Genomic DNA, 14,504 nt, shown 5'->3' with positions numbered 1-14,504 from the left:
GAAACTACGACTCCCAGAAATCCATGGCAGACGCATATGTTTTGCTTGTTGCAGGAGTAGTAGTGGCATAGGTCACAGCAGAGGGTTAGGAGTAGTAGTGGCATAGGTCACAGCAGAGGGTTAGGAGTAGTAGTGGCATAGGTCACAGCAGAGGGTTAGGAGTAGTAGTGGCATAGGTCACAGCAGAGGGTTAGGAGTAGTAGTGGCACAGGTCACAGCAGAGGGTTAGGAGTAGTAGTGGCACAGGTGACAGCAGAGGGTTAGGAGTAGTAGTGGCACAGGTGACAGCAGAGGGTTAGGAGTAGTAGTGGCACAGGTGACAGCAGAGGGTTAGGAGTAGTAGTGGCACAGGTGACAGCAGAGGGTTAGGAGTAGTAGTGGCACAGGTGACAGCAGAGGGTTAGGAGTAGTAGTGGCACAGGTGACAGCAGAGGGTTAGGAGTAGTAGTGGCACAGGTGACAGCAGAGGGTTAGGAGTAGTAGTGGCACAGGTGACAGCAGAGGGTTAGGAGTAGTAGTGGCACAGGTGGCAGCAGAGGGTTAGGAGTAGTAGTGGCACAGGTGGCAGCAGAGGGTTAGGAGTAGTAGTGGCATAGGTGACAGCAGGGGATGGTGTGATGGGGCAGTCAGATCAGATGGAAGGTTGATAGGAAGCTTGGGGAATGGTAGAAGCTTTGTGACTGCTGGGGGTTATGGGGGGACAATGTGAAGCAAGCCTCTGACAACTTTGGGGGGTGGAGGATGGTGAGCCTGCATGTAACTGCTAGGGAAAATGGGGGGACAAGCTTCTGACAACTTTGGGGGGGGGGGGGGGGGGTTGGAGGATAGTGAGCCTACATGTGATTGCTGGGAGGGATGGGGAACAAGCTTCTGACAACTTTAGGAGGTGTGGAGGATAGTGAGCCTACATGTGATTGCTGGGAGGGATGGGTAACAAGCTCCTGACAACTTTAGGAGGTGTGGAGGATAGTGAGCCTACATGTGATTGCTGGGAGGGATGGGTAACAAGCTCCTGACAACTTTAGGAGGTGTGGAGGATAGTGAGCCTACATGTGATTGCTGGGAGGGATGGGTAACAAGCTCCTGACAACTTTAGGAGGTGTGGAGGATAGTGAGCCTACATGTGATTGCTGGGAGGGATGGGTAACAAGCTCCTGACAACTTTAGGAGGTGTGGAGGATAGTGAGCCTACATGTGATTGCTGGGAGGGATGGGGAACAAGCTTCTGACAACTTTAGGGGGTGTGGAGGATAGTGAGCCTACATGTGATTGCTGGGAGGGATGGGGAACACGCTTCTGACAACTTTGGGGTGTGTGGAGGATAGTGAGCCTACATGTGATTGCTGGGAGGGATGGGAACAAGCTTCTGATAACTTTGGGGGGTGTGGAGGATAGTGAGCCTACATGTGATTGCTGGGAGGGATGGGGAACAAGCTTCTGATAACTTTGGGGTGTGTGGAGGATAGTGAGTCTACATGTGATTGCTGGGAGGGATGGGGAACAAGCTTCTGACAACTTTGGGGGGGGGGGGGGGGGGGTGGAGGATAGTGAGCCTACATGTGATTGCTGGGAGGGATGGGTAACAAGCTTCTGATAACTTTGGGGTGTGTGGAGGATAGTGAGCCTACATGTTATTGCTGAGAGGGGATGGGCAGCAAGCTTCTGACAACTTTGGGGGGGGGTGGAGGATAGTGAGACTACATGTTATTGCTGGGAGGAATGGGTAACAAGCTTCTGACAACTTTAGGTGGTGTGTGGAGGATAGTGAGCCTACATGTGATTGCTGGGATGGATGGGGAACAAGCTTCTGACAACTTTGGGGTGTGTGGAGGATAGTGAGCCTACATGTTATTGCTGAGGGGGGATGGGCAGCAAGCTTCTGACAACTTTGGGGGGGGGGGGAGGATAGTGAGCCTACATGTGATTGCTGGGAGGGATGAGGAACAAGCTTCTGACAACTTTGGGCGGTGTGGAGGATAGTGAGCCTACATGTTATTGCTGGGAGGGATGGGGAACAAGCTTCTGACAACTTTAGGTGGTGTGTGGAGGATAGTGAGCCTACATGTTATTGCTGAGGGGGGATTGGCAGCAAGCTTCTGACAACTTGAGGGGGTGTGGAGGATAGTGAGCCTACATGTTATTGCTGGGAGGGATGGGGAACAACCTTCTGACAACTTGAGGGGGTGTGGAGGATAGTGAGCCTACATGTTATTGCTGGGAGGGATGGGGAACAACCTTCTGACAACTTGAGGGGGTGTGGAGGATAGTGAGCCTACATGTTATTGCTGGGAGGGATGGGGAACAACCTTCTGACAACTTGAGGGGGTGTGGAGGATAGTGAGCCTACATGTTATTGCTGGGAGGGATGGGGAACAACCTTCTGACAACTTGAGGGGGTGTGGAGGATAGTGAGCCTACATGTGACTGCCAGAGGGACCTAAAAGTCTTATCATATGAACTAAAGCTGGATCGTCTTTGCAAAGAAATTCAGGAACAAGGGTCGCATTGAGTGGCAAGATAAACTGATTAGATGTTTTTTGTCACATGCAGTTTGTGTTATGACTTTCGGCACTCCATCTGAAAAAGGTTGCCGTCCCCTGGTCTATACTATCATTGCCTTACACAAAGCACATCTACTAGATGCATGTCAGGGAATTATGTGATGTTTGAGGGAAACCTTATAATGTGTTGAGTCAGAAACAATGATTTTTTTACAGAGTCATTCCTACAACTCTTATGGAAGCCAGAACAAATCCTCTGTATCCAGTAAAGACTTACTGGTTAGTACAGAACTCACTAACAATGGTTCGATATCGGCGCCAACCATGCCTACCCTTCATTTAGTAGATCAATTGATGGCAAGTAATGGTAGCATACCTTTGTATGTCAGAGGGGAGTATAGCACATTTTGTATATCGGGGGATACACTGCATCCAGATAAATGCTTCTTCCTTTGCATAGCTAATTCTGATGTTAGCTACTTTGTTTCTGGACATTTCCTTATGTCAGAATGAGCAAAGTGTCTTACTTCATTGGGTGGAAACAAACTGGGGAAGATTTCAGTGTGTAATTGAAAAATCGGCATACAAATGTTCAAAAAAACGTGTCCATGTGCACTGTATTTATCTATGGATGTATTTACACTGCGTTTGAAGTATATGTCAGCAGGATGCCTCTCTCATATGCCACTGTTTATCCATAATTTAGCATATGTTATCCATGGGATCCCAGACTTTTTTTTTTACTGAAAACCTATCATGTGGATAAGTTATCAGTATCTGATTGGTTGGGGTCCGATACCTGGGACCCCACTGATTAGCTGTTTGAGCTTGTAGTAGTGCTGCGGCCTTCTCCTTGCTCACCAAGCACTGCACCGTGCATTGTGTAGCGGCTGTGCTTAGCCCCATTCACTTCTATGAGGCTGATCTGCTCCTAGGCCACGTGACCGATGAACGTGTCATCACGTGGCCTAGGAAAGGCTGAGAGAAGGCTGCAGTGCTACTGTCAGTGTTGGGGCTGATCAGTGAGGGTCCTCGGTGTAGGACCACCACTGATCAGATACTGATAACCTATCCAGAGAATAGGTCATCAGTTAAAAAAATATATACAGTATATATACCGCTCACTATACATTTTTTTTGCACTATCTATGGATAATAGAGTAGACAGATGAAGAAAGATATACCATCCCAAAGGACTATTGGCCTCCTTTGGCTGAAAGGGGTGTTTGAAAGCTGCCAGCGTATATATGGCAAAGGCAGGCCAAATTCATCCTTTTGTCTTTTCTCTAGCTGATTTATTATTGGATATGTGCCAGCTCTTTGGTGGACATGCTTTGCATTTATCTATTGTTTTAGACACTTTTTATGTTCTGTTTGACTTAGCTAAAAGGTGGCGTGGTTTCATGAGAAGGGGCATGAGATGGGTTGTAATTATGCCTGCGATGTGATATTAAAGTCTTTGCTTCCAGAGGGCAATAAATAGTTTGTCATCTGGACTGTTGCTAATTTTAATGGCAGATATTTCTGTATGAAGATGCTATCATTTGCATCCACTTGAAGGTTGCCTTCCATATCTGGGCCAGCAATGCCAGACCTAGCCGGCACATACAACTATAACATCATTGTGTGAATTCTGCTAAATGAGAAAATACTTTCTGTGGTTGCTAATAGGTTTTCTGCTTCTTCCAGAGTGGACTTTATCATGACCAGAGAAACTATAGCAGCCTTAAGTATACCAAGCCCACCTCCACCTACCACACACGGGTCTGTTGTATTAGTGATTGTGAGGTCTGCTTTGCTGGCATGTTAGCATATAGATTGCCATACAAGGCCTGCAGATGTTAAAGCAGGAGGAAGCTGTTACAGCCAGATGACTGGACACAGGAAATACAGGGATTGCTTCTCCTTGAAGTGGGGCTGCTTCATATAAACCATTGCAAAACCTCTTTTTTCCAGCACTGGCATGCATCAGATTAAGTAGATGCTAACAAACTAGTTATGTACTTTGTGCTTTTCTTTTACCTGCCAATATCGTGTCCTGTATGAAAGTTAGACATAACTAACACAATATCACAAACAAAAGCCTCTAATGTCATGCAAGCAGAATTGCTGTGTGGTAGAGTGTAAAAGTATGGCATGCAACGTTACTGTGGACATTCTTTGATATATCCTCTAAATATTTTTCCCATTTAGTCCTCTTCTCTGTACAGTGACCCTATTGCCGTTTCCAGGATTTCCAGGGTTAGTATAAAATGCAAGGATACCATTTTCAGAGAGACTTCTTCCAGTTAACTGCAAACTCATTGTACCCTCGTGTAGGACCGAAGAGTGGTTGTCCAACTTTAAAATGTTTTTCCCAAAGCTAAAGTTGGTCATACACATAGATGTAATTCAGCCAAACCAGGGCTCCAGATGGCGACCAAAATGGTCGCAAATGCGACCTAGAATTGCTAAATGACGACAAGACTTTGTAGTCTTGTCGCCATTTGCGCCTAGACCCGCCACTGCTCTGCCGCTTTCACAAACTGACATGGCAGGCGCTGCTCTCAGCGCGTGCCATGTTCTCAACAACACAGGGGAGAAGGAGGCAGTCCCTCCCCCCTGTACCGCTGCTGCAGCTGCCACCAATGGGCTGATAGCAGGGAGGAGGAGGGGAGGGGCTATGGCCACTGCGCCACCAATGAATATTGTTTATGCTTAATACAAACACAGGTAGCGGGTGCCGGACATATCCCATACCCGGCACCCAGCCTCTATGACTGCGCGCTGCGATACGCCGCTATTAACCCCTCAGGTGCGGCACTATAATCATTGGTGGTGCAGTGCGCCTTCAAACCCCCCCCCCCCCCCCCCAAGTATTATCATTGGTGGTGCAGTGCGCCCCTAACCCCCCATCCCCCAAGTATTATCATTGGTGGCAGTGGCAGTTCCGATCGGAGCCCCAGCAGTGTAAGCCTGGGGCTCCGATCGGTTACCATGGCAGCCAGGACGCTATTGAAGCCCTGGCTGCCATAGTCGGCTGGCTCCCTGCTGCTGTGTGCACAGAGCTCTATCAGGGTGAATAGGACAAGGGATGAAAGATCCCAGGTTCTAGCCCCTAAGGCGGTAAATAGGTATTAAATAAAAAGTTTAAAAAAAAAGGTTAAAAATAACAGAGGTCTCCTGTTTCCTTATGTGTTTGGCTGGCCATGCATCAGGCTAGTAGACTTCAACTGAAGATATAGAATGCGCAAAAACAGCATCCTGTGTTATTTTATTTTTGCCATAGATAAGTGGGTAACTTGCTTTTGATAATGGTGCACTAGGAACCCTTACTCAGGACCATTGGGGTTCATAGGACCTTCCCAAAATCCCAAAAAGGGGTATAGTATTCCCAAGGGAGAGTTGGCCACCACACAGTATATGGGTGATACAAAACATCAAAGCATAACCAAACTTCCTTTGGGGTATGGAGAGAGACAGACACCATTAGTATTGGACATCTGTTGTCCTAAGGAAAACAAGCTCACACTTGAGGAAAACTATAGTGGTCTAGTTTACATACAGATGTCTACATTGTGTAGTCCAGAACTTCATCTACAGCTCTGCTGGCATCTCCAACAGCATAGCTGAGCCCCCTGAAGTGCAGTGGACATCAGATTAAATTAGATAAAGAATGCAAATGACCTGAATAAAATCTATTCAGACGTTGCATCAGCCAGACACGCATGCCATGTCAGTGTTGAGATTTTTCCGAGTTTGGCTAAAGTGTTCAGTTGTAAAATCTCAGACCCTTAATACTAAATGTTTTGTTTGCAGACTTCTCCAAAGCTAAGCACTAGTTTGGCTCGAAGTGCCAGCTCGGTTCGTATTTGCAGTCTGCTTGATACAATCTTGTGAAATGAAATTTAGCTTTTTTTTTTTGTAGGAGAAAGTACTTTGGCTGCTTGGGAGTTGAGTTGTGTTTGTGTTGCTGCTTTGCTTATTATAATCTTTATTAAACCAGATAATTATCGATCATCAGGTAAAGTAGTTGCTAGACGCCTGCTTGTATAAGTCATTGGAAAGCATGTCTTGAAGATAGCTTTGGACAAGTCAATACACACAAGGATGAAGAGTAAATGAGTGACTTCAAGATTACAGTCTTATGATTGCTATGGGGAATGGACTTTGGATGACAAACTGTCTTATTATATAGTTCAGCATCTAAAAATGACTAAGATTATAGTGGACCTCTTCCTCCTGTATTTTCTTTCTTAGACCTCCCTCTATAAAGATGGCGTTACTAACTCGTACGCTTCCAGAACTGTAAGTCTCTGCTTTCTTGTAGCTTGTATTCTTCTTTGAAGGCCTTGAACAGAGGCCGTCTTCATCTACTGATTCTATTTTTTGTACTAATATGATCAGCAGCCGTCTGAGTGTAGCTACCGTTCGTCTAGAGCCAGCTCGACAAGAAGCAGTCCTGTGGTGAGCTCTCCTGCTGCATGTGTGTGTACGCAGTCCCAATCATTTAAAGGGGTTTTCCACAAATGAATCTAGATTACACAAAATATAATACATTTTCAATTGGAATTATTTATATATATATATATATATATATATATATATATATATATATATATATATAAATAAAAAATAAAAAAAAAACAGCATCCCCCCTGGTGAATTCTTCTATTCCCTCTCAGGATGTCTACATAATAAGACACATTAACTAAAGACACCAGTTTTTGTAAAAAGTCTGCCAAAGTAAGGGTTCATTCACACGTCCACAAAATAAGTGCTCATCCGTTCAGCAATTTTGCGGAATAGGTGCGAACTCATTCATTTTCAATGGGGCCGCAAAAGATGCGGAGAGCACACAGTGTGCTGTCCGCATCCGCACTTCAGTTCCGCGGCCCTGCAAAAACAGAACACAGACAAGAAAAGGCATTTCTATTATAGTGCCGGCCATGTGCGGTCCGCATGTTGCGGACGTGTGAATGGACCCTAAGGCCTCATGCACACAACTGTATGTATGTTGCAGTCCGCAAAGAATACGGATGACATCCGTGTGCATTTTGTATTTTGCGGAACGGAACAGCTGGACCCTAATAGAACAGTCCCATCTTTGTCCATAATGCGGACAATAATAGGACATGTTCTATTTTTTTGCGGAGCGAAAATACGGAAATGGAATGCACAGAGTAACTTCAGGTTTTTTTGCGGACCCATTGAAATGAATGTTTCCGTATATGGTCGGACACTGAAAGAATATACGTTTGTGTGCATGAGGCCAAAATTATTAAGAGGTGCGTGCCTTTCAATAAACTTGTCACATCTTTCCTGCACCAAAAACTGAAAGCTAGTCATAGATTTCAGCTAAAAATGACACCTGTTTTCTGGCATTAGTTGTGTTGGCTGCCCCCCATCTACTAAGCTCGGCCCTTTTAAAAAGAGCAGAGAAAAATGCCTGAAAACGTTTGTAAATGTGCCCCAGTGTGTCCAGTACAGGTGGTCACACATGCTCAGTAACAGTCAGAGCGCCTGGATCCTCTTGTACTTTGGTGGTGATTCCTGCTATTGTGCAGGCCAGCCAAGGATCAGTGTACTAGAAGAAGTCTTCTCGCTAGTTACCTGGATGCACTGAGAAAGAACCAGAAGAACTTAAGGGGGCGCCATAAACGTGTATGAAACCATATGTATTATAGTAAATTAATATTTACTCATGAGAAAATCCCTTTAAATGAATGGCATAGGACTTGAAATACTAATTCTTCTGTTTCTATGATATTTCATCTAAGGCTACTTTCACACTAGCGTTCGGAGCGGGTCCGTCTGATGTTTCATCAGACGGATCCGCTCCTATAATGCAGACGTTTGCATCCGTTCAGAACGGATCCGTCTGCATTATAACTTAAAAAAATTTCTAAGTGTGAAAGTAGCCTGAACGGATCCGTTCAGACTTTACATTGAAGGTCAATGCGGAACGGATCCGCTTGAAGATTGAGCCATATAGTGCCATCTTCAAGCGGATCCGTCCCCATTGACTTCCATTATAAGTCTGGACGGATCCGCTCGCCTCCGCACGGCCAGGCGGACACCCGAACGCTGCAAGCAGCGTTCAGGTGTCCGCTCACTGAGCGGAGCGGAGGCTGAGCGCTGGCAGGCGGATGCATTCTCAGTGGATCCGCCTCCACTGAGAATGCATTAGGGCCAGACGGATGCGTTCGGGGCCGCTCGTGAGCCCCTTCAAACGGTGCGCACGAGCGGACACCCGAACGCTAGTGTGAAAGTAACCTTACATAATGCCCTGTAATAGGTGGAAAGCACTGTTGGCAATTTCACTAATACCTTCTGATTGCTCAGCGTTTTATGAACCATATTTTACTCTATATGCCCACAAAGGCACATTTGTAATGTAAAAAGAAAATAAAGGTTCTAGCAGTTTCCTGTAATTTACTCTGGTTACATCCGTGTCCCTCCTGCGCTCCACGCAGTGTCTCCAGTGGCTACAGCTCTGTCCATTATATGTCAGTTACTGTAGTGAATTGTCACAGGAACCGGCTCCGTCCTCTACACACAATGGATGGAGCTGGAGCTGTTGGGGGTGCATGTGTCGGACACCCCCTCATCAGATATTAGTGGGGATAGGCCATCAAAAATAAGGTCATGGGCGAGCTTTCGACTCTTTTCATAGCGCCGCCGCATAGCCTAACCCCCAGTGCTTTAAATGACGGCTGTAGCATCCAACCAGGAGAACGCTAGAAAACCAGTGATGAACTATTATAGAACATTATGGCCATTGCTTTTTGGTAGCAACACTTGTTCACTTGCTGCATTTCGTTATGTGCCTTCTCTGTAGTCTACAGACGATGAGGGATCCGTGTCCTCTTATAGTGCTGGACGGGGACGCAGGGATAGCGTGGTGAGCTCAGTTGCATGCGTGTGGTTTTTCACGCTCTTTAGGAGTTTTACACTTCCCGTTTTATTTATATTGGCACAATTTGAAAGCCATGGATGTGGGAGTTCTTTTCCTGGGATGTTAGCCGCTCTTCTAAATGCTATTTGTGATTCATTATGATTAAGAAAAGTGGCCACATTGAGACCAGTGTGCATCACAGATGAGTTACTTTTCTTTGATACGTACCTCAATCAATGGAGCTGACAGTTCGCAACAATACCCAATTCTCTTTGTCACTTGGAGAAGATTCATTCACTTTTTTGTAAGTAATCCCTCCAAGTGGTGGGTTCGGACTGTTGTGGTTATGTACAGTAAATAGATTAAAAGCATATTTCATACTTTATGACCGCGCTGATGTACCTCTCGCTTCCCCTTCTCTTTTTGGGCTTCTGCAGCAGTTGTGGTGCATACCTCCAGGTGCTTTGCTGAAGAACCCCTTTATATTCCACCCTGCTGCTGCAGAACCCCTCCCTCCGTACATCACTGTGTATATTTACAAGGTATATTTTTATGTTTGACCATAGTATGTATGTTCTCACTGTATTACTGGTTATTACTATTTTCACTACTATTGATTTTACCTTTAAGTTATTAGTTTTTGTCAGTGTAATCCCAGTGTTAACATTCAGTGCCAGGCAGAGGGTTGTGGCACTAAGTGGTAGTACTTCTACAGACACTATACTAGTATACTGATTATTTCTGATCTATGCACTTCTCGTGAGTGGCTTTATGTTTTCCTGCGTGTCTTCCAAGTTATCAGACTTTTCTGACCAGAGCGAATCTGCAGCGGATTACTTTAGTCGCTCCAATCGTAGGGGAAGTATTGTGTCTGATATCAGCCTCCCCGATCTGAATAATGTGAGTTGTAATGCATGTTTCGTAAACTGCTGTGTGCATTGAATAATGTTTCCCCCATCCCGCCCTAACCTGTTTGTGTTGAGTATGAGCAAGTAAAATATGATTATTCTTATTTTCATCCTTATTATGTTTGTGGTGCTAAATATGTATGAAATGTGACTAACAGGAGTTTAAAGTGTCACCTAAGGCTACTTTCACACTTGCGTTGTTCTTTTCCGGCATAGAGTTCCGTCACAGGGGCTCTATACCGGAAAAGAACTGATCAGGTATGTCCCCATGCATTCTGAATGGAGAGTAATCCGTTCAGTTTGCATCAGGATGTCTTCAGTTCAGTCGTTTTGACTGATCAGGCAAAAGAGAAAACCGTAGCATGCTACGGTTTTATCTCCGGCTAAAAAGACTGAAGACTTGCCTGAATGCCGGATCAGGCATTTTTTCCCATAGGAATGTATTAGTGCCGGATCCGGCATTCAGAATACCGGAATGCCGGATCCGTCCTTCCGGTATGCGCATGCGCAGACTGAAAAAAAGGTGAAAAAATAAATGCCGGATCCGTTTTTGCAGGATGACACCGGAAAGACGGATCCGGCATTTCAATGCATTTTTTCGACTGATCAGGCATTTTTAAGACTGATCAGGATCCTGATCAGTCTTACTAATGCCATCAGTTAGCATACATTTTGCCTGATCCGGCAGGCAGTTCCGGCGACGGAACTGCTTGCCGGGTCTCTCTGCCGCAAGTGTGAAAGTAGCCTAAAGGGGATCTTTCACCAGGTTTATGCTGCTTGATCTAGTGACAGGTTCCCTTTAAAATAATACGAGTTTTAAAGGGTTTATCCTGGAAATGATATTGATGACCTACCTTCAGGATACGTCATCAATATCAGATTGCCGGGAGTCCAGGACCCCCATGATCAGCTGTTAGAAGAGGCCAGCACCGTTCGTCGGTCGCGTGGCCTAGTTGCAGCTCAGCCCCCTTGACGCCAATGTGGCTGAGCAGCAATACTAAGCACTGCCACTATACTATGTGCGGCGCTGTGCTTGGTAAGCTGCAGGGAGTCCACAGTGCTCACCAGAAACAGCTGATCAGCAGAGGTTCTGGGGTTCGGATGCCCGCCGGTGTGATAAAACCTGTCCTGAAGATAGGTGGGTCATCATTATTATTTCCTGGAGATAACCCCTGTTAAGTTAAAATGTGGTCTTCTGCAATCACCCTGACAAGTGTAATAAATGCGCAAATAACAATAATTAAACGATCGCTGATCGTCAAGTTTTGTGTACTAGCAGAAACCATTACAGTATTGTATTTTACTGAACAAATTTTCACCAATAACCGATAAACAAGTGTGAGCATGATCTTATCCAACCCAGAGTCTTCTGGATCATACGTATTCATTCTCAGGAGATTTCTCGTGACTATTATATCTCACAGTTTCAGTAGAAGTTTTTTACCGTCTAGGTTTGCGATACCATGTTAACAAAACGTAACGCCTTCTGATGCTTACAATTTTATGTCCAATTTAACCAATATGTGATTGTACTGAATACTGTGGAGCTTGAGATGTGTCTTAAGCATGCACAGGACTGTACTTTATTTTTCAGCGGATTGGATGCGGACCCATTCATTTCAATGGGGGCCACAAAAAACTACGGGCAGCACACACATCTGCATGTCTGTCCCTCCAAAAAATAGAACATGTCCTGTTCTTGTCAGTTTTGTGGGCAAGAACAGGCATTTTGACAATAGTTCCTCTGGAAACTGCGGGATGCACAAGGCCAGTATTCGTATTTTGTGGATCCCGTGTTTAAGGACCGCAAAATACATAAGTGTGCATGAAGCCTTTTATGTTAAGTTCATTTCTTTTGTTATAACAGAATAATGTACGAGATGATGGAGACACTGGAGCAGATTTATTCTTGAAAATGTTGCAGAATTTTGGCACAATTTTCACACACAAACTGTAGTACATGTTTTGCACCTCATTTATTAAGTGTTTTAGGCATTTTTAGACACTTTTTACACCAACAAGGGAATGCATCTTATAATACAACATTGGGCACCAACAGTTTGTCCACTAATCCACCAATTAGGCGGTATAAACTTAGACTAGACGGTATAAAGGTGCTCCCGATTTGCCATCCAGCCACTTTAATAAATGTAGTGAAGTTTTAGTCTAAGTTTACACCGTCTGCTCTTTCTTGTTACCTGAAGAGCTTCAAGAGATGATTAATCCTCTTTAAATGCAGTTCCATCGCTAATGTTCTGTTCATGTAACTGAGTGATCTGTTTTCTGTTTTCTCTGTTTAAAAGCAGGATGAGAAAAGTGACAAGCATTACTCTGACGGTTATTCCAGGGTAGGTACAATATACACTCATACATAGTTTGTATGCCTCTTTATAACCCTGTATTTGTTAGTGACTGCACCAATGGCCCTTCCTAGTGGGAGATCTTACAAGCTGTACTGTTTTCTTTCTTCTTTGTTTTTCATTCTTATGTATTATTTGCAGAAATTTTTAGCAGGATAGAATAACTTTTTCACACATTAATTTCTTTTGAGGTAAAATTATATTGGGCTTCGTTGAAACATGTTGGTGCTGCAAGTTAGTGGAAGGGCAGAGAGGAAACTGGCAAGCATGTTTGCCAAATTTATGGGAATTGCCAACAGTTTTATATGAATTCTAAGGGGTATTTTAATTAAAGGGACCATTATTAAAGCTGGTTTTCCAGGTCTCCTATGCAGGCATCTTAGGATCGAGCAGGGTTGCTATGCTCGGGAGTATATGGTTTTCTAAGAATTGATGCTCGTAGAGACTGTCCTACTCCCCCCACTCACATACTGTTATTGACCACTCTTCTTTTATACAAATTCATGCATGAAAAGCTGTCAGTCTCTACAGTATTTGTAGAAAGTTTTGTTTAACCTAGACTAAGGCCTCATGCACACGACCGTATGTATTTTGGGGAACAGCTGGCCCCTAATAGAACAGTAGTATCCTTGTCTGTAATGCGGGCAATGATAGGACATGTTCTATTCTTTTGCGGAACGGACATTCCGTTTGCTTGTGGACCCATTGAAATTAATGGTTCTATATACGCTCCGCAAAAAAACAGAATGGACACTGAAATAAAATACGTTTGTGTGCATGAGGCCTAAAGAACATGGCCCAAAGAAATCTTCATAGACACTGAACATGCAGAGAATGCTAGGATATGTGGATCATGTACATTATAATAAATGATGTTATTTAAGATGGTAAATCAAACCCTTTGCTAGTTTACTTCACTTAAAGTGGATATCCAAGGCCTATAATGTCTCCCCATATGCCCGGGCCCCTCACACAGTACTTATCTAGCTTCCCAGCACCCGTGTTGCTCCTGACACCGGCATGGCCGCCGCTGCATCTCCCCATTGAGCGGATGAAAACATTGGGGGGGGGTACAGCCAGTACCATGCTGCGATGCTAGGGAGGCTTGTCCCCGTCGTGGCCTGCTATTGGCTGCCCCTGAATCCCCCCAGCCCACCACCCCGGTCGCCAGATGTTTTCATTCGCGCGAGGGGGAAAGATGCAGCCGTAGCCGTGCCAACATCAGAAGCAACATGGGTGCTGGGAAGCTAGGCAAGTACTATTTGTGTGGGTGGCCCGGGCATTATAGGTCTTGGATAACCACTTTTAGAGTTTACTTTTTAACACCATAAAATCTCCATAAGGAAGTTAGTTGGCAGTCATTTTGCCTATACACTGGTCTCACGCTTGTCATATACTGCCATGCACTTGTTTTGTGCAGAGGAGTCCACAATGTCTGATGTTTACCTATGTTGCTATTTCTTCTGTTTGTGAAGCCATCGTCTCGTAATGCAACCACTGGACTTCCGGGAACGTTTACACCACTGAGCGGGTCGTCTTCTCGAAGAGGCAGTGGAGATGCAAGTAGTTTAATAGATCCAGATGCTTCTCTAAGTGAACTACGGGTAAGACATTTCAAGTACATGTACCTTCCAGATCAGCAAGGTGTAGCCCACTTCTTGGAAAAGACTTTGTGCAGTTACGTGTTTCTAAAATGACACAGCACATGTTTCTAGATTGGCCTTTTCCATAGTGAGCACTTTCCTTGCAGACTTTTACATTTTGGGTTCCTTCAGCCATAGTCCGGTGAATGTTGTGAACCATGAAGTTGACCTAACAAACTACTGTGAACACATCTCTTCAGCCATAGTTTGGTGTA

At 44.8% G+C, this 14,504-nt stretch overlaps 1 protein-coding gene across 19 annotated transcripts in view; it reads left to right on the top strand.

The window, feature by feature from the left end:
* The window catches only part of LRRFIP2 (LRR binding FLII interacting protein 2), a 107,375-nt gene that overhangs the window by 52,922 nt on the left and 39,949 nt on the right, over positions 1 to 14,504 (top strand). For 4 of the 19 annotated variants that reach the window (XM_040434175.1, XM_040434177.1, XM_040434184.1 and 1 more), the window contains 10 exons: positions 2,718 to 2,780; positions 4,191 to 4,265; positions 4,695 to 4,742; positions 6,300 to 6,344; positions 6,741 to 6,788; positions 6,888 to 6,968; positions 9,322 to 9,384; positions 10,174 to 10,278; positions 12,590 to 12,634; positions 14,122 to 14,250. In XM_040434175.1, coding sequence (XP_040290109.1) covers positions 2,718 to 2,780; positions 4,191 to 4,265; positions 4,695 to 4,742; positions 6,300 to 6,344; positions 6,741 to 6,788; positions 6,888 to 6,968; positions 9,322 to 9,384; positions 10,174 to 10,278; positions 12,590 to 12,634; positions 14,122 to 14,250 — 702 coding nt within the window. The remainder of the gene's footprint in view (positions 1 to 2,717; positions 2,781 to 4,190; positions 4,266 to 4,694; positions 4,743 to 6,299; positions 6,345 to 6,740; positions 6,789 to 6,887; positions 6,969 to 9,321; positions 9,385 to 10,173; positions 10,279 to 12,589; positions 12,635 to 14,121; positions 14,251 to 14,504) is intronic. The other 15 variants (XM_040434189.1, XM_040434187.1, XM_040434188.1 and 12 more) reach the window with 12 other exon arrangements.

The sequence above is a fragment of the Bufo bufo genome, chromosome 5 (assembly GCF_905171765.1).
Source record: "Bufo bufo chromosome 5, aBufBuf1.1, whole genome shotgun sequence".
In the NCBI taxonomy this organism is placed as follows: Eukaryota; Metazoa; Chordata; class Amphibia; order Anura; family Bufonidae; genus Bufo; species Bufo bufo.
Note: the sequence above shows the minus strand (reverse complement) of the source record. Positions and strands in the feature narration are given on the sequence as shown.